Source organism: Etheostoma spectabile, chromosome 21 (assembly GCF_008692095.1).
Source record: "Etheostoma spectabile isolate EspeVRDwgs_2016 chromosome 21, UIUC_Espe_1.0, whole genome shotgun sequence".
NCBI lineage: Eukaryota > Metazoa > Chordata > Actinopteri > Perciformes > Percidae > Etheostoma > Etheostoma spectabile.
In genome coordinates, this window is record NC_045753.1 from 8,792,672 (window position 1) to 8,817,990 (window position 25,319).

Consider the following 25,319-nt stretch of genomic DNA (forward strand, 5'->3'; position numbering starts at 1 on the left):
AGTATAGGTAAGATCACCTCAGCTAGCTTATGTTTCTCTAACTTTGGTTAGTAAAAGGCAGGATTAGCTGGGAGACTTTTTCTAAACGATGGGCACTTGTGGAATACCTGCAGAACAGGGTCAGGGAAGTAGTTCTTTTGTAGATTATGGTGAACTAGTGTGTGTTGTAGCAGTGTTTTTTGCTATTGAGAATGAGCTAGCATGCTAAGGTTAGCCACCTTGTCTGAGCCAGTGCCTTAGGAAGCCGTGCAGATTTTGAACAACTCACCTGGAGACTGAAGGCAGAGGACATTCAGGAACCTGCTTCTCACTCAAAACAGCATGGATAGGTTTTGTTCCAAGTTTGGATGCATGTAAAAGCACCAGAAACACAAAATGACACCCCAAATCCCAGAAAAAGTGATGTTTTCATAATATGGGCACTTTAAGTAAAAGTATGTAAGTACAATCCGAGAAACATACTAACATACTAACACTAAAGTGGTAAAAGCAAAATGACTGAATGCAGAGAAATGTCCCTGTGACTGTACTATTTTATATTATATCATTAGAGTTTCTGTTACACATTCATGTAAAAGCAGGATTTTACAGTTTTTGAAATAGTGCTTATCAGCCTGCACGTAGGCTATTAATTATTTCCATTGTGGATTAATCTGCTCATTATTTTCTCAGTTAATTTATCTATCAATTAAAATTAGTGAGAAATGTCATCACAATTGCCCGGAACCCACAGGAAAGAACAGACTCAAGAGCCTCAAAATTGTAACATAGCCCAGTGGTTCCCAAACTTTGTACATCAATGACCCCTAAACTTACAAATTTAGGAAAAGGACCCCCATTGACGTGACTGTGTGCTATGCTGGGTCCCCCATCTGACAGGATCTTTGGTTTTAGATGTTTTATTATGGATGATGGTCAAAATAGTTGTGCATTCTGTCATTGTGTAATGGATGGAATAGACATTTCTTTTCGATGTTGCCTTTTTAAATCAAGTGATCGTTACTTTCTTACACTGCACTGTAAATTGTATTCTTGTATTTTATACACGTCTTAACCTAGTTTAGCTATATTAATAAAGCTTATCTTTAATGAATGTTTGCCCATTTAATGTTTTATGTAAATAACTTTGACTTGCCTTGTTGCTTAAATTGTGCTTGTAAATAAGGCTGCGTTGCCTTATCGTGAAAATGAATGATTCCCCTCTGGGTCCAGGGGATCTTTCTGGGTCCGGGGGGCCCCCTTTGGGAACTAATGCAGTAGTCTACTTAAGTAAATGTACTTATAGATACACCTCTGCACCCTCACACCAGCTGCGCTGTGTGGTCGACCACATGAAAGTTTGTTATGGTGGAAGCATTCAGCGTGACGCACGTGAAGCAGCAGATAGCACAGTGGCGTGGAGTCCCCCCCCCCCACCCGCCCCACCCTGCCCTGGTGCGGCTGCGACTGTCCGATAACACCGAGCAGGGAAACGACACGGCTGCGGACACCTTCAGCTTCACACGTCGTCATCTTCACACAGAAGCAGTTTTTTTGTTTGTTTTTTTACGTTCACGCGTCTTTTTCGCGTTTTGGTTAACGGCGTTAGTGTGCTCTTAGGATGGTGTTAGGCTTTAAGATGTTGTAAAATCATCTCACACTCTGGATATATTCAACTACAGTGAATTCTGTGACGTTCAGTGCGAGAGGCTGCGATGCTCTCACCGAGGGAGAAGGAGCTCATTGCAGAGATATGGCAAAGGATGACTCCTGTGGCGGAGGATATTGGAGCAGAGGCGCTTCTTAGGTGGGTCCAAGCTCTGTTGTGTAGACAATTCCGAATTATAAACCGTCTGGTTGTGTTTAAAGGCTTGCAAATAGATTTTTTATCTTAGCTATTTAGTCAACTTAGACCCACTGAGAAGCTGTGGTGTGGTCGGTGACCATACTCATACTGTCCGAAAATACAAAACATTTTGGAAAAAACTTCCAAAAGGAAATGCAGAAATAATCTGGAAACGTACTGTACCCTTTGGTTCCCTATTGTTCTTATCGGATTGTATCAATGGCTACAGAAAGTTAAACATGTTTCCATGATGCAACACATAACTGCTCAGCTGTGTGTGTGTGTGAGTGTGTGTGTGTGTGTGTGTGTGTGTGTGTGTGTGTGTGTGTGTGTTTGGTCTGTATTTCTTGTGAATGTATGTTAATGGAAATAATGTTTAAAAAAACACGTATGAAGATCTAAGCCTTCCTTCCTTATTAGAAAGGGAAAACCCTTCATCAACATGTGTTCCTGAAGAATTGATAGTGTATTTATTATTATTATTATTATTATTATTATTATTATTATTATTATAAATAATTAATTGACATCTATAAATGTATACATTATGGTCTATAAAGCATTGGTAAATGATGAATCAACTATTGGGTGGCTATTAGTTACCTTTTAAATTCTATATAGGATATCATATATGCAAGCAAATTATAATGACTCTAAGGCTATGGTCACTCTTAGCATGTTTTTAAGCTGCCAATGTCTGTTTTACATTATAGTTTTCTGGAAGAAAAAAAACACCCTACGTCAAGTGCTTTTTTTGACAGCCGACCAATGACAAGCTGAGCAGCCAGAACTTCATTTACATAACAACAAGAAAAAATGGAGTCAAAGTTACATGATATGACCGGGTGCTCCCTGCACAGAGAACTCACTTTGTTTCATGTAACATTAGTAGCACTGTTCTCTCTCTCTCTCTCTTTCTCTTTGTTCTTTCTCTAGCTCGCTCCACCGCTTTGTTTTATCTAACGTTAGCACTGCTCCACATGGTGCTCTAGGATACTGTAGCAGTATCTGTTGTAGTAGCAACAAAAAGACACTCTCGGCTGCTTTTTGGAACCAAAATACGCTGCCAGCTTCTTCTATTTTTACTACAAAAGCGCCCTAATGGACCTTTTCTTGTCAAAAGAGACGGTAAGTGTGAACATAGCCTTTAGGCCTCTTTAAAGTCGCCAGTCCCGACCTGTCGCGCAACAATGTGATGTCAAAATGACGTTGGCGCAATGTAGCCTGTCTTTCAATTAGGAACGTGCATCACTGCAACAGTACTGAAACAAATTCCCAATTCCTCCACAGGATGTTTGCTACCCAACCAGGTTCCAAGACGTACTTTTCCCATCTTGACATCAGCCCCAGCTCCGCTCACCTGCGCTCTCACGGAAAGAAGATCGTTCTGGCCATCGCAGAGGGAGCCAAAGACATCAGCCAGCTAGCCATCACCCTGGGTCCTCTGCAGACCCTGCACGCTTACCAACTCCGGATAGACCCCACCAACTTCAAGGTGCCTTTACAAGAGCATCAGTTCTACTGATGGATCATACTGAGGAGAATAACTTTAAAAAAAGAATGGTTTCTGATTAATTGTTTCTTATTAACACTGGTGGTGGAAGTCTATAAATAAAAGTACTAATACACTGTAAAGAATACACTTACATACAGTATGTATTTTGGGTTTTGATTGGACCTTTTTACATACTTTAATGTTTAAAAAAAAAAACATTTTTCTCAAACTGTCTGAATATATCTGCATTCACCCTCTGTCTGAAATTATCCGTTTTAGCGCCTGTCTCTTTAAGCACCCCTCTGAAAAAGCCCAGTCTCTTCTGATTGGTCAGTGTTTCCGGGTCTTCTGCCTCACATAAAAATGGCCCCTGTGACTGATAGGGATGTAATGGCATGAATTATCCCGGTACTATTGCAGTATTTTATAAATTGTGTTCAATATGTTCAGAAAGCATTAATAGGCCTAAACAAGCTGAAATAGTTTCAAAAAAGTGTAACAGGGTTTATTTTCATACAAAAATATAGGCAATAGGCTTGTAAAAACTATTGAATACTGGCTACTGAAACACTGGCCCGCAGTAGGGTGTCCGGTAACAAAGGGAACCAGCGATGTCTGACTTTGAGATCCAGGAAGATTTATTTACAACTCCAACATGAAGTTAACTATGAAGTTGTATTTGACGTTACATGTGAAGTTGGATGTGTTTCTGAAATATACGCAAATAACAATGCACATTAATAAGCATCTGACTTACTATGGGTAACAGTATTTACCCAAACTAAATAGTATAGCCACCAGCATATAACAAGACACGATACTAAGAATTACATTCATTTCTCTGTAATAATTAACATAAATGTAACATAGTGTATTGCTCAGTAACACAAACTGAGTATAAGGCACATCTATTACAGCACACAAATCCATAACGGAGCAGTGTAATACACCTTTAATAGCCAAGCACGTGGCTCCACAGCGCTGGTCTGTCTACTGGCGATTCAACGTTTTCCAGCAAACACAACCTGGATATCAACACGTGGCTGGCTGCACGATTAATATTAAACAATCTGCACATCTATCAGCTATCCAATAAGAAACACAGAAACAGCAATATTATCAAGGCGATAATCTCTCTCTCTCTCTCTCTCTCTGTCTCTCTCTCTCTCTCCAAACAAATGTAACGTCGTAAACTTCCACATCGTAGCAGAACACTTATTGAAAATGTTGCAGTAAAACCCATGACAGTTTAGCAAGCTACAGAATAGTTTAAAGAAAAAGTCCGTTAACAACTGCTATTCTGTGCCCTTCTCCTGTGTGAGCGCAGTGCGCTGATTACATATATATATATTATATTATTTGATTACCATTACTCATTGTAAAAACAGAATTAATTTTCAATTCGGAGTTGCTTCGTTTTTAAGTATTTTGTACAGGATTGCAACTAGTGATTATTTTTATTTATGGTTTAATATACAGATGTTTTCTTGATTAATTGATAGATTGTTTGGAAAAATGTATAAAAATAGGGATAAATGCTGTCACAATCACCCAGAGCCCAATGAGACTCCCTTGCAATACTTGTTTTGTCCAACCAAAAGTACAAACCTCACAATTGTTTAAAAAAAAAGAAAAGAAAAGAAAAAAAAACACAATTAGGACAATTATATAAAGCAGATAATTGTAATGAAGTAACAAGTACAATATCCCCCTATGAATTGTAATGGAGTAGAAATATAAAGTGGCATGAGAAGAAATAACTCAAGAACAACTTCCTCAAACTTGTACTTGTTTCAAGCTTCAAAACCAACATGGCTGCCATATTTCTCCCAACAGCTCAAGTAGCGTAACCCTTGTGTGGTGTTCGGGTCTGTGGGGCCGGAAAAAAAAAACGATTCTATTTCTTATTTGTTCTTACTCAAATTTATTGGCCTTGGCTCATTTTCTGTGAAGAACATGAAAAATAATATTTTCAGTGACTGCACACGGTACGCCCCCCCCCTACACATAACTATTACATATGAGGTGTTCAGGTCTAATTGACCCAAGTGTATTTAAATGGAGGTGCTATGAAACTACGTTGTATTTCTGCACCTGCTATTTTTCACAAAGTTACAAAATTGTTACATTTCAAGCACTATCACCTGTTCTGATTAAGCTCTAGGGAATAAGCACCAATGATGATCCAAAATCTAGTTTCTATTTTTTTCTCCATCTTTTCATAATTAAATTTCCTTGTTTTCTCACAAATAACAAAAATGATCATATGATCATAAATGTGATCTCACAGGGGTAAATGGCAAATATGAACCAAAAATCATGTATATGTCATTTGTAAATGAGCTAAAGTAAACTTTGATTAGGTATTTTTATGTAAATCATTATGAGCCTAATATTGTGGCGGGTCCACCAGACCCCGGAACATTGGCTGGGTAACAAAAGTATGAAGACCACACACATACTGTTGATGCTTCCATATGGAAAATGTAATATTATCACACACATCTAGGAAAATAAAATATTGTGGAACTATAACCAAATAATACATTTCCTTAATATTTTTGATACATTTGTATATGGAGTCTAGTTATATCTTATACCTCTCTTAACACATTAGTTAAAATATGTGGCATATCATTTTATGTTTATATGTTAAAGTTAAATGCATTGAGTTTTCTTGGATGTATTATTTTCATCATCTCCAATATGAGTTGAAGCATGGAGGGGGTGTTGTGCCGTTTTCTGCATCCACTCAGGCAGCAACAATCAATAATCATAATGTGTACCTTTACAGTCATCGCCACCGAAAAGTGTGTGTACCTCACAGGACAACGTTACTACTACTGAGTCTAATAAAACATTGATGACTCCAAACACTCTAAAAGTACAGATGTTCAGATCATTTATCATCATTGATGAACAACACAAAGAAGTTTATTTAGTTTTTAACCCTCTCCTTGGGTCAAATTTGACCCCTTATTGAAGTTTCCCTATCAGAAATTTGGGTTTGCCTCAACCAAATTGCCCCAAAATAACATGGATGGTTTCATTCAACGCTAAAGTAAAGTAAAATTAATTACTACTTTCATTGAATTTTTGGTCTTTTATTCAGTTTTATAGGATTTTATAGAAATGTTTAAATGGTGTCAAAACAGTATCCTGATTAAACTTTCACATAAGCCAGTCTGTGATGCACTCAACATCCTCTGATCGTAACTAGTCAAAATAAATCATAACTTCTCCTTTTTATCAACTCAAAAATTAGGTATATTCTCAGATAAATGAGGTATATATAGGAATAAGTTTGAAACGTGTGTGAAAAAGTAGGTATCAGTGGTTTATAAAATGGTGGTAGTGGGGGGAAAAGCGTTAAAAAATGGACAAAAACGTAAAGAAAATTTTCAAAAAAAAGAAGACAAGTTCATGGGAAGACACACACAAGGGTTAAACAAATGGGAAGGGACTGTGTTGATATAGTGCTACTCAAAGGGTTTTCCCATATTACAGGCCCCATTCACCATGTCCATTCCCTGTGGCTTCTGGTATCAGATAAACCTTCACACACCAATGGCATAGCTTTGGGAATGATGGGGGGTTCAATGTCTTGCCCAAGGACACTTGGGACTGCAGCACCAGGGGATTGACCCACCAACCTTCTGATTGTTAGGGGACCGCTCCCCCACCTAAGCTAAAGACCTAAGATTCAGGTCTTGGTAGGGATGCAGGACTTGGCACTACAAGTGTAACTGAAAGTACCTCATTTTGAACTAACTTCATGTTTATTGATATCTGAATAAGTGGCCGGTAATTAGATATTTTATCTCAAACAAAAGGCCCAACTGGAATCAGCGTTGAGTCAATAACGATCCTTTATCTTCTCTGCAGTTCTTCTCACACTGTATGCTCGTCACCCTGGCGGCGCACATGCGCAACGACTTCACACCAGTGGCGCACGCAGCAATGGACAAGTACCTGTCAGCGTTCGCAGCCGTGCTCGCCGAGAAATTCAGATGAGACCCAGCCACGGGTTTTTATGAAGTATGTGAACCATTTATGATGTCACACGATGTGAGTTATTTATTTATGTATGTGTAGTTGTTAAAATGCAATATTTTGTAATAATAAAAATGTGAAACTAACAATTTTCCTGTTGTGTTGTACCATATAAAGTCTATATAAAGGACCAACCATGGGCCAAACTTGTGTTTTTCTTATCCCATTTATTACAAATTACCATTTTAAAAGATAACATACCTTATTAGATTGCAATGCTGTGTGTCATTCAATTTAAAGAAATTTTAAATCCCAACTTGATTTGTATACTATACTAAGTTAAATGGAAAACAATGACAACTTGAAACATAAGGAATCTGACCTATTTATCTATCTATTTATAGGGAATCTATTTATAATTGTAATTTTGGTGTCCTTATTACAACAATGATGTGATAGGACATAACTTTACTTTTATTGAATGTGTACCTTAGGGGATTTTTTTTCCAAGATGGTCAGTGGTTTTGAAAATTGTTTTTGAGTACTAATTTATGTCTTTAAAATTGTAACCATTTTTGAAAATCTAAATAAAACAGCAGTGTTTTGTATGAACTTAAAACCAGAGGAAAGGTGCAATGCAATAAGTCATTGTGGAAATGTGTGAGGCACAGTAACAGCATATCTACATGTTGTTAGGGTTGCAGTGGTATACTCGTTTCATGTATTCCGTTTAAAAATTGTCGGTTATTGTGTACATTTTCGTAGAGCTATCCCTACTGCTGACATAAACATGTAATACATTAGGAGCTGTCTGTGGTGCTGAAATAAACAGTAAGGGGTGATGCCCTCTAAAAGGTACCATAATTTAGTTTATTATTTCTTAGTTTTCCTAGACTTATTGAGTTATCACAAGAGGATTAAAAACCATAAACCGGTGAAATTGGATTACAAGATCATGTACTGGGATTTAATAGGCCTGTATTATTTTGATTCTGTGATAGCACAGTATTCATTTCATACAGCAAAAAGAAAAGATGCACAAATATCCCTTCTTTGATTTAACACCTTGGATCCTGTTATTGGAATAAGTCAAACTGACAAACTGCAGTGTGAGATAGTCGATGTGTGTGATGAATTCAAAACAAAAAACAAGACCTCAAGAAAACCACTTTGTCCTCACATGAAACCAAAAAACTGTACAACAATCACGGGATAGCTTCAGGCCAGTGGTGGACTCAGACTGTCTGAGTGGCAGGGGGGAGAATTAAATAATGAATGATGCTTTTACGGTGAAACTACTCCAAACCCCTGGTTAAGAAACCAAATGTTTTATAGTGTGTCTCAGATTTGACTATTAAAGCTCTGTAGGCTAGTTGATAGCACCTTATCATTCACAGAGGTCATTCAAAGTGCTTTACATTGGGCCAGCACTCACCAGTACTGAGAACCGGCACATCTAATAACCACGTTTTCAGACACTGCAACACTGAGACTGTGAGATTGGTCGAATCAGGCTCGTTAGATCTAACAATCGACTAGTCACCCCTACAAGACATACGTATGGATATAAAAATATTCATGACACTGCAATGCCATGCCATAGAACTGCTGAATCAGGGTACTGGCACCTGTTGTGGTCCAACTCAGGCACTGGATAAATGAAAAAAGACACATTTTTTTCACAAAAGGGACAGACAAGTTTAAAACCTAATAAATAAAACTACTATAAAAAGGGGACTAATGAAAAGCTGTGGAAAAAGAGAACAGTCTTTAGCTTAGTGTGTTAAAATGGCCACAGTTGGTGCCTGCCGTTCCAGGGGTGCTCATGATTCCAGCTGTGGACAGCATAACGGCTTAAAGCCGTATCCCCATGCTATCTGACCAGTCCCTGGTGATCTAAGTGATCCAGCTGGCTTTTAAACGTTTCTGCAATATAAGTCGAAAACTAGTTAACATGATTTAGTGAGGTTTAATCTGTCAGATGTACAGTAACCCTCATGAAGGAAATCATATCATTTTGAGACAGAAAAATCAAAGTCAATAAAAAGAGGCCTCAATCACTGGCCATTAAAAAACTATTAAGTCACTAGTAATATTGGGCATTTAAAGATTTTTCAGAAGGTTAACGGGAAATAGGCCTACTGTGCTAAAATGTGTTTAGTGTAACCCTCATGAATGAAAGTAAGTTTTTTGGGTACAGAGAAAGAACCTTTCGGTAATAAGGAGGGAGCTGAAATCCTTTTTTGGCAAGTGGAAATCCAAGTATAGGCTATATTTCATCTGAAAAACAATGGCTGGACTTAGACTGCAGTTCGGTCTGGAAACTTGCATGTTTAATTCTCCTGCTTCAGTTCACTATTTTGCGGGAACCAATCACGAACTGGCTTATCTACCTGGCGCGCTATTGGCGGGTTTCACAAGATGACGATAGAGAAGCGATCAAGCCGCTTCTTGTCCTTTTTGAAGGACTATCCAATTGTGTACAGAGTGATTTAAACTCGTTGGCACACGTCTTGTGCAGAGAAAATACAGAGCAGACTCCCCCAGACCAACGCTCAATCTCAAATCTATTGAGCTTGGCTTGGTCTGGACTGGTTGGCACAAGTCAAATAATGTAGAGTCATAAGCATAATTACAAGAAAGACACTTTATTTTATATAACCCGGCAGTAAACCGTACAATTATAACAAATATTAACATAGATATCAGATACAGGCCTACTACCAAACGCATATTAACGCAAATATAAAAATCGGCTTGTATTCATGTCTGTTGTCTCGTTAATATCGTCCCTGGTTAGGCTAAACACAACGAACACTTTTTGGTCACTCCGTCACACGAAACGGTAAAGTTTCACAAAAACATAACTGTGAAGTACCATGGACAGACAGCTATGTGTAGTTGCACATTATGACTGTTTGATGTGGTTCTGGCATGTTAAATTTTTTTTACATTCCACAATGATGCTTTTGTTTTGTAAAAACACACAGGGACATATTAGCTATTTAATCTGGAGGGCTCTTCATCACATTTTCTTGCACATTTGGGCCACCGCAGAAGGCACTCTCTTATGTTTTATTTACCAGGGGCATCCAGGAGGACACCTTTGAGGCGTTATTTTCGAACATGTTGGGTCATGCAGCACGTGAGAATAAGGGCTGTTCTGTTTATATAGAGGCTGAGCCCATGTATGGGTCTGAAATGAACTTTTACGCAACTGGAATTTGGTCGCATGTCAATTCCGAATTAACATTCCTCTATGAATGAAACTAATCCCATAAAGTCATTATTAGTCATAAAGTCATCATTTGTTAATTTTGAGCAACAGAAATTCACGAGTAATTCTGCATCAATTTATCAATTTAAGCAGCTAACAGAGTAGCATTAACTCGATTCCAAACCTTCCTGAATCAACTGTAATATGATGCGTAATTACGCACGCACGAAAAAAAAAAAGAAAAATAGACTTTTCTTCAGTGTGACTTTATTTCTTTATTGAGGAGACAGGTGAACAGAGGTCAGATCTCCTCCATGCAGGTATCCAGGTGCGGAAGCTGCTGGGTTTAGTGGTACTGCTTTCCCAGAGCGGACACCACCACGTTCAGGAACTTCTGCCAGATGGTATGCGTCGCCGGTGTGAAGGATTCTCCCATTTTGGCGGCGATGACAATGGTCAGGCAGTCAGCCAGCAGCTATACGAAGGGAAAACAGTCAGTAAAGTCAAAGTCCTTACAGTGTGTGTGTAAACTGTGTGTGTGGGTGTGTGTGTGTGTGTACCTTGAAGTTGTCGGGGTCCACGTGTAGCTTCTCCGAGTGCAGGATGCTCAGCTCTGTATAAGCGTCCTTGATGTTGTCCATGTTCTTCAGAGCCCGGTCCAGACCGTGCAGCACCTTGATGCCGTGGGCTGCCACTTTTGCGTTTTTCATGATGGCAGCGGCAGTGGTAAGGTCCCCGAAGGAGCCGAAGTGCCTCTGGGTCCATGGGTAAACGATCAGACATCTGTGTGTGTGTGTGGGGGGGGGGGGGGGGGGGGGGGGGGGGGGGGGGGGACAGGTAGGGTAAGACCCGAAGAATTCTGTTGGATTAACTGGAAAACCTTTTCTTTTTACTTAATTAAATTCAACTTTATTTCAGACACACAGGTCCATATCAGAATGTAAAATACAACAAAACAGACAAAAAAACTAAACAAAAACTGTTGTAGATATTAAAGTTCATAAGATCAAAATTATACACATACAGACATGCCAAAAATAAGAAGTGTGAGTTGTCCAGTTCGAGAAATTTTCTGAACGTACCATTAAATGCCACTTTTTTCATTTTCCTTCTATAGCTGTGCCATAATTCGGCTGTCCCCCCCCCCCCCCTGTAGCCTACCTGCGCAGAGCCTTGGGCCCGACGTCATTATAGTCCAGGTTGGAGAAGATGCTGTTGATGACTTTGCGCTCCTCGTCAGTCCACTTAACCATGGCGGCTTTAATTTGTGTCCAGGCTTTACCGAAAAAAAGCGGAATAGTTTGCTGGCTACTGCTTCAGCTGGACACGCGTTTATTTAAGACAAAGTCCCCCAAGCTGTGATAGGCTGGAGATGAGAGTTTCAGATAAACTGCAGACTCCTCCAGGTCTTTCTAGAAAGTTGGACAAGTGTCCGGCTGCAGCCTGTGGCAGACCCTCACATGCACGTCACTTCAGCCAGTCCTGCGCCCACCTCACGCGTCACCCTAACCGTCACTCCCTATTCAACACTGACCATTGCCAAATGGGCGCGGCGCAAAGAGACTCAAAAGGCGCAGCCATTTCACGTCTTTACAAAGATTGACGTCGATTTTTCAGGCTCAGATAAAAGAAGTCAATATGAGCAATTTGTCTTCGGTCTCCAGCTTTAGAAAGATGAGAATGTGGGCATTTTGCGCTCTTAGACAAGTCAACAATATGTGCTGGGAAAGGAAATATGATGCAAGTAAGCACCATGTCATTGTTTCCTTGCTGTAAAGGAATCCTCTACCACAGATATCCTAACTCCAAACTGGAACTTCTCATTAAATGACAGGTTTCAGGGTGCTTGGGTGGTTTTGTGGAAGAGCGCTCGCCAATATTTAGAGGTTGGTTCTCTTTGGTCATTCTCTCTCCCCTTGTTTGTCCAAGCTGTCACAAAATATATACCTAAATGCCCAAAAAAAACAACAGGTGAGAAATGATTTCCAACACTTTGATGTAGTTAATTTAACCTGGACCCGTGCTTATTAACTGATGTCTGAACTGCTTATGCACATTAGTTATGGATCAATAAGTGGTTAATAAAGCTTCAAGTATAACATTGATAACATGAATCTGTACGGGCCCAATTTGTTTTGTGATCTAATATTTCATTATTTGGCCAATGACAATAGTTATCTTAATCATGTTTATAGACGCTTTACAGAGTATTTATTATTCATGACTCACAAGTTATTATTACCATCAGTTGCAACTTCAACAGCCATTAAAATCATGTTTGTTGACGGCTTACCAACAATTTATTAGAGGTTTACAAATCATTTGGTAATCATTAAGAAATACTTGATGTATTAAATGCTATATATGATGTGTGCAATAATACATCGTTAAAGGTAACACTTAATAAAAAACATCATTCGAAAATGGTAAGTTGAGATACATATATATATATATATATATATATATATAATATATGTATCCATAACAAAGCAGCTTGAGAGTTCATTCCACCATTGGACTATTGCTGGGGGTGTGGAAGCCTTCCATTTCAAAGCTATGCATTTCCCAGCTGCCATCAAAGTATGATCTGTGTACACACTTTCATATTTATTCCTCTTGTCAGACATGTTAATTCCCAAAAGACACAAAGGAGGTGAAAGGGGGAACAGATACATTTAAACCCTGAGATATCAGCTTGGTAACAAATTTCCAAAATTCCAAAAGGAAAGTTGTTGTGTTTTTTTTCCACATGATCAAAGCATGTGGGAAAAAAGAAGCAGGCCTACCTTTCTATTTGTCACAGCGACAGCAGAGGAATCACATCTCACGGTTCATTTTATTTAATTTCTCTGGACTATAATAAACCCTGTGCATTATCTTAAATAGTGTTAATTGATGCCTTAATTATAAGAGCATGCACTTTCCTGTAAATAAAAGACCACCCATCTTGCTGTTTTTAAGATCTTGTTCCCACTAGTTGTTTCACCATAAGCAAAAAAAATGAACCGATGATTTATAATGTCCACTAATGTCTCCCTCCATTTGTGATTTGAAATCAGGCTAAAGCCACATTTGAACTCCCTGGCCTTTTCATCACACTCCTCTCTTCAGCTGTTATCTGGTCTGTAGTTCTGTGTTTGGGAATTGCTGCTTTGTTGTCGTCTTTAGGGTCAACTAACCTTTTATTACTGATGGTTGTTCCCGGCAAAAAAAAAATTCAAGAAACAAAAAAAAAGTACCAAAACAAAGTGTAAGCCATTGCAGCCTTCCTCAGTAAATATTCTCGGATAAGATACAGGAAACAGGAGTAAACAAGCAAGTGTAATTTCAGATAAACGATTACTTTATTTGTGTGTTTATTAGACATCATGTAAAGCTGGACAGTGTTTGATGCCAGAGTGTTATCTGGGAAAGCACGCGCGTGTTATCTGCAGTAGCCTCCACCCACGTTATGATCGAATGACACCCCCCCCCCCCCCCTTCCCAGCCCTCCCTCTTGATATGAAATAGATTCATGGATATATCCGCATAATAATAATAAAATAATAATAATAATAATAATAATAATAATATAAACAAAAATGCAATCACCGCTAAATAGTAGGCTACACGTCTTTCACAGCTGCATACTGTTATTATTTCATTTTAGAAAATGATCCATCACATCCTGTTTACATGCTGTAGGCTAGAAGGTCTAAATAAACGGATTTTGTTCTTTTTTTTTTTTTTTTTTAAAGGCCTTTATAGCTTGATTTTGTCGATTTTAGTCTCAATCAAAACCTATACTGTCTTGTACAGGCCAGCGTTTTAAAAAAATAAGCTTGCCACCGGAGAATTCTCACACTGTGCAAAAAAAGATTTTCTTCCGCGGTGCGAGAGGCCTGTTTCTGTTTCTTACATCAGGTTTATTGATATTAAATCATCCTTCTTCGCTGCTCCATTCTCCTGTGACCTGATTTGCTCTGCACGTGCTCAGGGTATTCGGTTCGGCATATCCTTCGTTAGAGACCAAACCCAGCAGGACCCCATGCGGGGACTCATTACGCATTCGTTTTACGCAATTGGCCACCAACTGACGCCCAATGCGCCAAGCTGATACCGCCTCGCGTGCTGGCATGCGTCCACCGAAGTTTCTATCTGGCCGGGAGGGAGGCCATGATACGCGGCTTGGCATCAGCACCCGTGGGTGCGGCTCTCCGGCCACATGCATTTAAGTAGAAGTCCAAACTGACCGAGGATCATCATCCGACTCTGGTAGAGAAAGAGAGTGAGAACCAAGCCGAAATGAGTTTGAACGACAAAGACAAGGCTGCCGTCAAGGCCCTGTGGGGCAAAATCGCCAAGTCAGCAGATGTTGTTGGCACTGAGGCTCTGGGCAGGTAAGTGTCCCGTTTACCCGTGATTTATGTTATAACTTTATGTTAGAGAAAAGTGGATGTCGTGTTTGGAACTTTATTTATGCAACCGATCCCGGTGGGACTACTTTTCAGAACACAGACGTATGCGTGTTGATTTAGAAATATTTCCACTGCTTGTGGAGCTTTAACATCCACACAAAAGAATGCTCCAGGTGAGGCTCGAACTCACAACCTCGGCATTACTCCGCTGAATACTGTCTTATAAGTACCGCGCGCTGACCGATTGCGCCACTAGAGCCTTTATTCAATTGCGCGCTTTACATTTTGAAACTCCAACCACTTAAGGTCTTCTCCACCTCCACAGGATGATTACCGTCTACCCCCAAACCAAGACCTACTTCTCCCACTGGCCTGACCTGAGCCCCGGCTCTGACTCCGTCAAGGCCCACGGAAAGAAAGTGATGGGAGGACTGGGTCTGGCTGTGTCCAAAATTGACGACCTGAAAACGGGCCTGCTGGAGCTCAGCGAAAAGCACGCCTTCACGCTGAGAGTGGACCCGGCCAACTTCAAGGTGAGACACCGTTTATCATCAGAATGTAACCAACGATAGCAGATCATGATATGTGCTGAGATTACGATTTCTTCTTCTTCTTCTTCTTCTTCCCTTTATTTAAATATATATTATTCCCTTTTAACATAGCCTATAAAAAACAGTTATGTTCCTTTGCAAATTGGTGGCAACCATGTACAGCTGTCTTTAATTTGAATGCAAGGTGGGTTACAAGCCCTCAAGTCTTTTTTTTTTGTCCCACCTGTGCATTTGGTTATGTTATTGTTTAAAAAAAAAAAAAAAAAAAAAAAAAAGACGCCACTTGTTCACCACAGCCTGCAACCTCCCTTATAGCCACTGTGGTTCTGTAAAGTTTCCTTGGGTTTCATCATTATTATCACTATTATTATTAGTATTAGTAGTAGTATATTTCTTCCTTTTTATTTTAGTCGAGCTTATATGCACCAAGGTTGACTTGTTTTCAAAGCAGCTTCGCCAGTTTTGAAGCATGTTCTTTTTGCAATGCACTGACACATGGGAGGAAAGTGGAAAGAAGTCTTCTCTCTATTTTGCAGTGTTAAACATCTATTTACTTTCTAATTGTGCCCGCTGTCATCCGCAGATCCTGGCCCACTGCATCCTGGTGGAGCTCGCCACCGTTTTCCCAACGGAGTTCACCCCTGAGGCCCACATGTCCTATGATAAGTTCTTCACCGCTGTGGCCCTGGCTCTGGCCGAGAGATACCGCTAAACTGCGCGCAGTGCGCAATGCGGTGCGCCACCGGCGATCGTAACTCATGGTGCAAAATCATAAAATAAACTGCATTACACCAAAAAACTCTTATCTCTTGAAATTTTTATCATTATTATTTATTTCTTTTTTACTTCTCACACACACACACACACACACACACACACAAACACACACACACGAGTAGTTTTTGTTACACACAAGTAACAAAAACAAGCATTTATTTGATCTGCATTGGTATGAGAGATCAGTCTACATATTTCGTTCTTAATATTTTAATACTAAAAAATTCACAGTGATCACCCAGTTTGGCATGGAAGAAAAGCAGAGAAAAGTACAACAGCATCACACTGACCGCACGTCACTGTGACGCCACATGAGTCAAGGGTGTAGCTGATATGGTGGGCCAGACATGTTCGCTGTTATGATTTCATAACGACTCTTAACTTATCATCACCCAGAATGAGCCTGAAAGAGAAGAGAGACATTATCATGCCATGCCATGTTAGTTATTATTTTAATTCAGTCAATCGTATCGGGCTTCTCTCACCTGAGCAAAGCGGCTGCCACCAGCCCCCCACCTATGGGCCCCACCCAGTAAACCCAGTGGTAGGTCCAGTAGTTTGTCATCAGAGCTGGCCCGAAGGCTCTGGCAGGGTTCAGACACGTTCCGGATATGTCACCTCTGTACGCCGGAAAGAAAGCTTAATTAGCCTAATAATTAAGTTGAATTATTAAAAGGATTTGGTCGCATTTGAATGTGGTTATTAAAAAGAACATTTTTACATCCAGAGTTGGAAGGGTTGTACGCTATTTGAAGTTTTTAGGAGATAAGGTCAGAAATGTTTGGAACAACTGAGGTTAAAAAACAAACCAAAATGATATGATATGAACAACCATGGACTGTAAAAAACAAATCTTTAACTTACACTTTTCTTCTTATTCTTACTTAGTATTTTACTAGTGTCTCTATATAGATAAGCAATGCTTATTATATATTTGATATTGTGTTGCCTATTGTTGAATAATGATACCATTGCACCTTTTTGCCTTTTTCCACATCGCTCCTTTAAACATGCCACAATCAAACTTTACTGTAAGGGCACACTATTGATGTCTTTGTATTCTTGTAGTATGCATACGTGGATGTCATATGTCATATGTGTGCCTGTGTGTATATGTTGTGTAGCCTATAAGCTATTGGACACCTTAATTTCCTTCGGGATAATAAAGTATCTCTCTATCTCTAGATAACAACGGTAGGACCTAAATTAATGAAGCTACATAGGCTTGCATGGCAAAACTATGTATCTCGTGTAGATTCAGTGTAGATTCATGTATTATGATTAAACAGTGACTTAAAAAAAAAAAATCCGCTACTAATTGTAATTGTTTATATTTTTTTTATAATGGACTAATTTTGTTTCAAAATCATTGAACACATCATGGAAACTAGTCTATTTCGTACAACAAACCTGGATTAGTAATTTTAAATGGTTTATAAAAGTAACCAAATAAAAGAAATAAAAACATAAGTCATAGGCCTGCGTTAAGAAAAATGAAAATAACAGCAGTTATCGGCGCCTGGCTTGATTAGTAAGAACATAGAGAAAAGCCCCAAAAAGTTATAAAAAAATAAAAATAAATACTGCCGTCCCAAAAACACACCCTAACTTCCAATGTCGACGAAACTTCATATTATATTTTTAAAAGAGCTTAATCGTTAAAGTGTGTGGCCATCGCCCCGTTGGGTTATCTCACCCCGCCAGGACGTTAACGATGACGGTACAGCCCACCAGGAACGGAGCCAGCGGGGTTTTGGTCTTGCTGTTGACCGCCACCAGCAGCACCACCATGGTGACCAGGCAGGTCATGGCCACCTCCCCGAAGATGGCTCCGAACAGCTGGCTCTCTGACTTGACGCTGTCAAACGCTGCTCCCGTTGCGTTCAAGTACCGGTCTGCAGGAGTCATCATCTATGTACAGAGGTTGTCAATCTTTTTTTCAGCCAAAGACCCCCTACCTAACTGGATAGATAAAGAATATACTGGGCACATCTATATAGTCTTATTTATGTTATGTACGGTAAGGTTCACATAAGGTTATGAACCCAGGCTAAAGTTGAGGGGAAAAAATCATCTTTTGGAAATTGATCTTAATGCCTTAATTTAAAATAAAAAAAAATGAGGAAAAATCCAACCCATTTTTCTTTGTGAACGAATACTTTATTGTAAATAAATATGTTAAATTCCCATAGAAGCAGGCAGATTTTATTTTTAAAGACCAGTTATATGGATCCAGGATACTATGAATCCTGACAAAGTTCCTTTAGCCTTTGGAATAAAAACAACCCCCCATCATCACATACCCTTCACCATACGGTATGGTTTTATTTCAGTTAGATTTGATTTGCATTGAGAGATGATCTTATGGAAAGTTCCCAATGCCAATCTCTAGGTATGGTGAAGGGTATGTGATGATGGGAGGGGGCTACTTTAAGATCAATTTGGAAAAGATTACTTTTTTAATTCACTTTTTATTCAACCTAAGCATGGGTTAATCAACTTATGAGCACAACTGTAAAAAACAAAAACACAACAGAAATGCCTTTTAGACATGTAGGCTGTTCAACTAAATTTGCAGAGAGTTAAATCACACCTACACTAGATTAGAAAGTAATCCATGAACTATTTAGATAGAAACATTAAAAATAGTTTTTGTTTAACTATGAAGTCTGTTGTAAAAAAAAAACAAATATCATAATAATGTTAATGAATGACCCCCCTATCAAGTGCTAAAAGAAGTAATCAGATCCTTTACTTCAGTACAAGCACTAATACCACACTGTAATTATACTCTGTTACAGTAAAAGTCCTGCATTGGAAATTGTACTTAAGATGGAATATCAAAATATCATTGGAAAAATTTACTAATTGTACTCAATGCCGGACATGATCAAAACAGTCATGTGCACTTGTAGGGTACTTGTAGGTCGTTATATTGTTGGGTAGTTTAATTTATAACAAAACATCTTATTTTATAAACTACATGTGTTTTGTGTGCCAAGCTCATAATTTGTACAGTAACCAGTAACTAGGCATGAAAAGAAAAGACTCAAGTAAAGTACCTCAAATTTGTACTTGAGTACAGTAATGGGGAAGAGTACTGAATCTTGTGCACTTGAAGTGGTTCACTTTCAACGCACCTTGGCCATTCCAGCTCCCAGCACTCCTCCAATCAGCTGGCTGACCAAGTAGGGTCCCACCATCATCAGCTCCATGCCTCCACACAGGTAGATGGCGATAGTGAAGGGAGGGTTGAAATGGGAGCCACTAGAGAAAAAGAAGCACCAAGTGAAGCGCTGGGAGCGATATTATCACAGACAGTTAAATATTATTAATCCCATTATGGCCATGCCAAGCCCCCAAGAAGGGGGAGGAAAAAAGAAAGAAGAAAAGAGAGAAAAAGAAGGCAAAAATGAGAAAATTGAAGGAATGGAGGTATTTTAGCCCCCCCATGAACACTTATAGATTTTTTTAAATTTTAGTGTGCAAGCAATGGCTTGGATTCAAATCATAGAACTGTGGAACTTCAAGTCTACCACCAGTCTAGGTGTTTTACTGCCCTCGCGTCCACATGCAAGGTAACATAACCCCATTTGTACAGGTATTACCCGCTGACCAATCAGCTATCCTTTTTTATTAAGACCATTTCTTGGGCCTTCATTGACAGGACAGCTGAAGAAATGGAAGGGGAGGTGGGGGGGGGGAGGCAAGGACCACAGGTCAGAGTCGAACCTCAGCCTGCTGCGTCACGGAGTAAACCTCTAAATACAAGTCCCCGCTCTTCCAACCAAGCTATCAGGGCACTCCCAATTGGCTATCCTAACCTTAACCACTCAAGGTCAAATGCCTAACCCCAACCAATCGAGCTGCTTCGTAGGCCGGGTCTTGGCGTGGCCATGGTGGGATTTACTTTTTTTTCAAACTGGGACGCGTTCAATCTGCGGTTTCAAGATTGAACGACACGTTTCCTCGGATTGTGCTCAACGGTATAAACAGGCTTTGAGGTATTTCTCCTCTAGCTTGGTGGTGTGTCCCAGGTGGTACTCAATCAGCAGAGGGTGTATGTAAACTCATGGTAATAAAAAAGCAGTGTGCTTGCACCCCGTGTTGCTACATTTCGTCAGGGCTGAATCTGGACCTGAGATCAGATGAGAAACGGTTCTTGCGTTCCAGTATCTACTACCGTACTATTTAGTATGCCAGAAAAAAAGATTTAGTACACGAGAGCAGCCTTTCAGTATACAGTGGAGCTGAAAGCTGCGCCTGGGTGGCTTAGTGGTGTAGAGTGCACCCATATACTGTATAGAGGTTCAGTCTTGACACAGAGGCTATGGGTTTGATTCAGACCTACATGTCGCTCCCCCATTCTCTACCCTTTCATGTCTAAGCTATCACAATACATGCCAAAAAAACACCACCCGTACAGCTGATGAATTTACGTGACATGGGCAATAAAAGCCTCATCCCTTTAAAGCACATTTTCTTGTTTCCTCTCTCCTCCCATGATTTCTTCCATGCTTTGGTGAGATGGACTGACCCACAATCCTTTGCTCAGCATATATGAGCAAGAGGGTAAAGGTGGTTGTGGCTAGAATGGATACAGCTACAGCCATAAAAACAAGTAATATCTCTATTTTAATTGTTTCACCCATGAAACACATGTTTGTTACTCGGGAGGGTTTTAATCCAAACCACAATCTTTTTCCTAGATTTAACTTGTCGTTCGGTGCCTAATCTTAACCATTGTCGCCTTAGCTGTATACCTTCTGCCACAACAGGTCAAAGTTCGAGGCACAATGTTATGAAGTGTCCCATTTGTATTCATACTGTTTCTACTCTGTAAAGCGACTTTGAGCTTGGGAAAAGCGCTATACAAATTCAATTTATTACACTGCATAGAACAGGACTGCTGCATTACATACCAAAAAGTAAAAAGAAAATCTATACAATTTGAAACTTTTTTACTTTGACCTATTCCACTCAAAATATATGATTCTGCCAAATGCCTGTGTCTAACTTTCTATTCTTTACACCTTTACCTGATGTTATCCATGACCGCCACCAACACCGCCACAGCCAGGCCATGCACCAGGGCCGGCTGCAGCCGTCCAGCCGCCGGCACGTTCTCAATGACAGACACGCAGCCGACAAAAACGAAGAACATGGTCCCCACTGTCTCGGCCAGGCAGGGCTGGAACAGAGTCTCATATTTGTTGGGAGGTTTGGGCGCGGGTGGCTTCCGTCCCTTTTCCATCAGAGTAGAGTCTTCCATTTCCATTTTCTCCTCACCCATTGCTACTTTGTTTTTTTTATTTCGGAACACCTCCGGCACCTACACCTGACCAAGACTGCAGACTAAGTCAAGGAAACTGATAGGTGCTGTGGTTATTTATTTTTATCTGCAGCAGCTGGCACACTGAACCGGAATTGCATCACAAGTCGTAAAACATCAAAGGTGAAGGATATTCTAAGATTTATTGTATCTATACACTCCCCACCCCAAACCCTTTGACATGTGGCCAGCCCGTGTAGGAGTTCTCAAGGCAACCTTTTATAAAGGAAAATTAGTTAACCTCAGTCCCTGGGGTCACATAAGTGCTCGTTATTAATCATCATTACCACTTGGATGCAGGCATGCATGGAACAACAGTGGCCATGTAGATAAAATAGACCTGGACCCTAGACTTTACACTGCTCTATATGGGTTTGTGCCTTTGTGCACTCTACACACCTATACAAATGGGATTAAATCAGATTACTTTTACATTTGATAATCCTACATTTTACACTGAAGTACTCAAGTACCGTTTTTCTTATATTTCCATGTTATGCTACTTTATACTTCTACTGTGCTACTATTTAGAAGGACATGTATTGTTCAACTACATTTATTGAACAGCTAGCTATAGTCACTTTGCGTCTGTGTGTCAGACACTTTGTGTCTGACACACAGACACTTAGAGAGGTTGAAACTGGACAATCTTATCTGTTTTGTGCAATAACACTGGCTTGTAATGTGTGCAATACTCATCTGCTACTATTATTATTATTATTACTTTTCACCATTGCAACTCCTTAATTATGTTAATGATGTAAATACTGTATCATAATATTCCTTTAACTATGTAAATACCGTACATATCCACACTCCTTATTTTTCTTTATTTATATATCTACTCTTTTTTACAATACTATATTTTACTATTTGTGTGACTGCAACACAGAGTTTTCCTTCGGGGATCAATAAAGTATTTCTGATTCTGACATACAGCAAACATTGCCTCACTATCCGCGAGCTGCCTGTCCCCTACACACACTGTAAAAAAACGCTAGTCTCATTTTGTTTGAAAATACTTTGAACGTCAACAAGAAGTGCCGTCACCCAACATTGCTTAGAGCACCTTTTAAGGTGGGCTTTTAGTATGACCTACCTACATACGGTAGTTAATGGAATATTGTAATTGACAAAAACAAACTGAAGCTCTTGATGCAAGACTCACAGATCCTCAGTAATTACAATATAGATGGATTAAATGGGCAATAAATTTGTCACATAATTTAATTTGACTGATGTGTCTTTGTTTATGTGGTCCTGCTTCTGCCTGTCAACACTGTCAAGACCAGTTTCGGAATCTTACTCTCCCTCATGTTTGCAACTGTCTCCTTGCTTTTCTAAATGTACTCCTAAAGTTTCACGAGCGTCAAAGTACTTATATCCATATGTCATAGTCAAGTGCACCCCCCCGTACACCAACTTGACCCCTGCTGAGCACCCGTTCCAATGACCTCGACACCTCTTTCAGACACTCCTCTCGAGCCCCCCCTGCCTCATCTTTACTGAGGGCATAAAAGTGGAAGTGGTCAAGTGGAAGACAAATACTTTGCACGTTTACTTTTGGACGATGAAGGATTTTGAAGCGTCTGGATGTGGATTATCGGCACATAGCCTCAAGACGCCGACCAGACCCGATTTTGCAACAATCCTCTCAGAAACCAACAAACCAGGTACGTCAAGTTTTTACAATACCAATTATTTTTAAATTAAAATGTCTACACCATGTAACAAATGACGAATAAGTCAATTGTCTATCTGCTGGGGCAGTTACCGAGAGATGGGCCTTGTCTTGTTGAACACTGGATATGTGTTAACCAAGTTCCAGTATGTCACACATGCTGTGCCTTTTAATATAATTTTTGATTGTTTCCATAATAGATGTGTGGTAGATTATTTTGAATTGAAAAAACTATCATCTTAGGGATGATTATAACTTTCAAACATTGCAGGGATACTAATGACTAATGACGGTGCAAGCTTTTCAGAATACGACACTAACTGTAAACTGCAATTTGTCAAACTCTCCATGAATGTATAATATTAGAAATGCATGCATGTGTCACTTATTTAAAATTTTGTCTCAAAAGTCGATAAATAACTTAAGATTCTTTCTTCTTTGTGTTGTATGTCAGCATTCTAAGAGAGTAGTGTCATGTGTTTGTGTGAAACCAAAAATGATTCTTCTCAACCTTGTAATCTAACCTTTGGCCTTTAGGGAAGAAAATGAAATCCAACCAGAATGAGAAGACAAATGCAGGTAACAAAAATGCATGAATTCATACTCTTCATGTAGTGAACATTAGTTTGTATTTAAGTATATTTCCTGTACGGTGCACTGCAAATTATTTGGTTCTTACCAAGATTTTTTTTAAAAAGGTTAGATTTAGAAGTGTTAGATGATTTATCTTGGATTTCTTATTTTAAGTATTCAACTTTAGACTATAATCTTAAATCATGCAAGTTTGTCAAGTGAAGTTATCTTGCTGCATGGGTAGATAATTTCGCTTGTTTTGAATACCTTTTCCCTTTTTTGCAATGTGCAGATTCATTTTTTTTCTCAAATCTTTTCCAGGATATAATTAAAAAAAACACCATTACTTAATGTTCTCTTGTAGACTGGATGCATTTAACTTCGGACAATAAAACTGCCAACAAGATGTTGTGGATTTCTGACAGCGGGTTCAAGGTTCTCCGTAGAACTGTGTACTCTCCACAGGTAAGACAGAAAATAACACAGATACAGGCTGTCTTGCAAAGCAACAAATATTTTTCATTTGTCTTCCTTTTTTTATTTCTTCAAGGTGGTGGGCAAAGAAGTAATATGGAACATGAGGGCCTACTGGGAGGTGGAGTATTCGGGGTGGGTGGTAATTGGAGTCACCTATGAAGGAGCAGGAAGGAGGGCACACTCTAGGCAGTGCGGCTTCGGAGAAAATGAGGAGTCCTGGGGTCTGTCTTGGTCAGGAACATGTTACCAGATCTGGTTAAACAGTATGATCAACAACATCAAGGATCTCCCGTGCTGCTCCACGATCGGAGTTTACATCGACCAGTCTGCAGGGGTTATAAACTTTTATAATGTGACCGGTGAGGGGGCAGAGAAGGAGGTTAAGCTGTTGTAAAAAGTTAAGACTACTATTGAGAAAAAAGATTCTTCCAGGTTTCTGGATAGAAATTGAATCCTCATGCACAATACTGCAGAGATCAGAATGAATTGCTAAAGCTAAAAAACGGATCAACTCTGTTAATGATGATAAAGCTAGAGTCAGATTTTGACACTTTGACAAATGTTAAATGCAGCACCAATTCCTGTAATTATTGATACCTGAAACTGTTTTTAATCAGTCTCACTTTGAGAAATACATATTCTTCGTGTACCTTTTGTCCTATACTCCTTTATTGTATACTGTATATCTGGTTCTATAACATCAGGATGGATATTTATGCACTGATTATGATTTTGATGTATGAATGTTGAATGTCTTATGACTTCATGACATCTGAAATAAAGAATGTATTACTATAAAAAGTAATTGTATGTACACATTCATTTAAACAAAATATTCTTCTCCATTTTCATGTTTATAATTTATGACTGAAGATTTCACTGGAATTTTTTCATATTTAAGTTAAATACCTCTGACACCTTTGTGACTTCTCTGTAACCTTTTTATATACATCAAAGCAGTTAATTCAACATCAGTAGGCCTATTACAACATGGATTACGT

General features: G+C 39.3%; 5 protein-coding genes and 1 non-coding gene across 6 annotated transcripts; 3 read left to right on the forward strand and 3 right to left on the reverse strand.

Annotated features, from left to right (window-relative positions):
* The first annotated feature begins 1,437 nt into the window (after positions 1-1,437).
* hbae4 (hemoglobin alpha embryonic-4) lies at positions 1,438-7,659 on the forward strand. Its single transcript, XM_032501560.1, has 3 exons — positions 1,438-1,786; positions 3,116-3,320; positions 7,206-7,659. The coding sequence occupies exons 1-3, from the start codon at positions 1,695-1,697 to the stop codon at positions 7,332-7,334; spliced, it is 426 nt and encodes a 141-aa protein (XP_032357451.1). The 5' UTR covers positions 1,438-1,694; the 3' UTR covers positions 7,335-7,659.
* A 3,121-nt stretch (positions 7,660-10,780) lies between these two features.
* LOC116670855 (hemoglobin subunit beta-1) lies at positions 10,781-11,966 on the reverse strand. The gene is made up of 3 exons (XM_032501555.1): positions 11,692-11,966; positions 11,091-11,313; positions 10,781-11,005 (listed from the first exon to the last, which is right to left on the reverse strand). Exons 1-3 carry the CDS (start codon positions 11,781-11,783, stop codon positions 10,877-10,879), a joined length of 444 nt encoding a protein of 147 aa, XP_032357446.1. The 5' UTR covers positions 11,784-11,966; the 3' UTR covers positions 10,781-10,876.
* Positions 11,967-14,637: 2,671 nt separating this feature from the next.
* hbae5 (hemoglobin, alpha embryonic 5) lies at positions 14,638-16,277 on the forward strand. Its single transcript, XM_032501556.1, has 3 exons — positions 14,638-14,909; positions 15,253-15,460; positions 16,062-16,277. Exons 1-3 carry the CDS (start codon positions 14,815-14,817, stop codon positions 16,188-16,190), a joined length of 432 nt encoding a protein of 143 aa, XP_032357447.1. The 5' UTR covers positions 14,638-14,814; the 3' UTR covers positions 16,191-16,277.
* Positions 15,093-15,186, reverse strand: trnai-uau (transfer RNA isoleucine (anticodon UAU)). Its single transcript has 2 exons — positions 15,149-15,186; positions 15,093-15,128 (listed from the first exon to the last, which is right to left on the reverse strand). It is a non-coding gene; the product is annotated as a tRNA-Ile (tRNA).
* Positions 16,278-16,357: 80 nt separating the features above from the next.
* aqp8a.2 (aquaporin 8a, tandem duplicate 2) lies at positions 16,358-21,585 on the reverse strand. The gene is made up of 5 exons (XM_032501563.1): positions 21,295-21,585; positions 19,396-19,522; positions 17,952-18,166; positions 16,741-16,875; positions 16,358-16,658 (listed from the first exon to the last, which is right to left on the reverse strand). Exons 1-5 carry the CDS (start codon positions 21,546-21,548, stop codon positions 16,613-16,615), a joined length of 777 nt encoding a protein of 258 aa, XP_032357454.1. The 5' UTR covers positions 21,549-21,585; the 3' UTR covers positions 16,358-16,612.
* Positions 21,586-23,157: 1,572 nt separating this feature from the next.
* LOC116671591 (stonustoxin subunit beta) lies at positions 23,158-24,885 on the forward strand. Its single transcript, XM_032502940.1, has 3 exons — positions 23,158-23,260; positions 24,206-24,306; positions 24,392-24,885. The coding sequence occupies exons 1-3, from the start codon at positions 23,158-23,160 to the stop codon at positions 24,710-24,712; spliced, it is 525 nt and encodes a 174-aa protein (XP_032358831.1). The 3' UTR covers positions 24,713-24,885.
* The last annotated feature ends 434 nt before the right edge of the window (positions 24,886-25,319 follow it).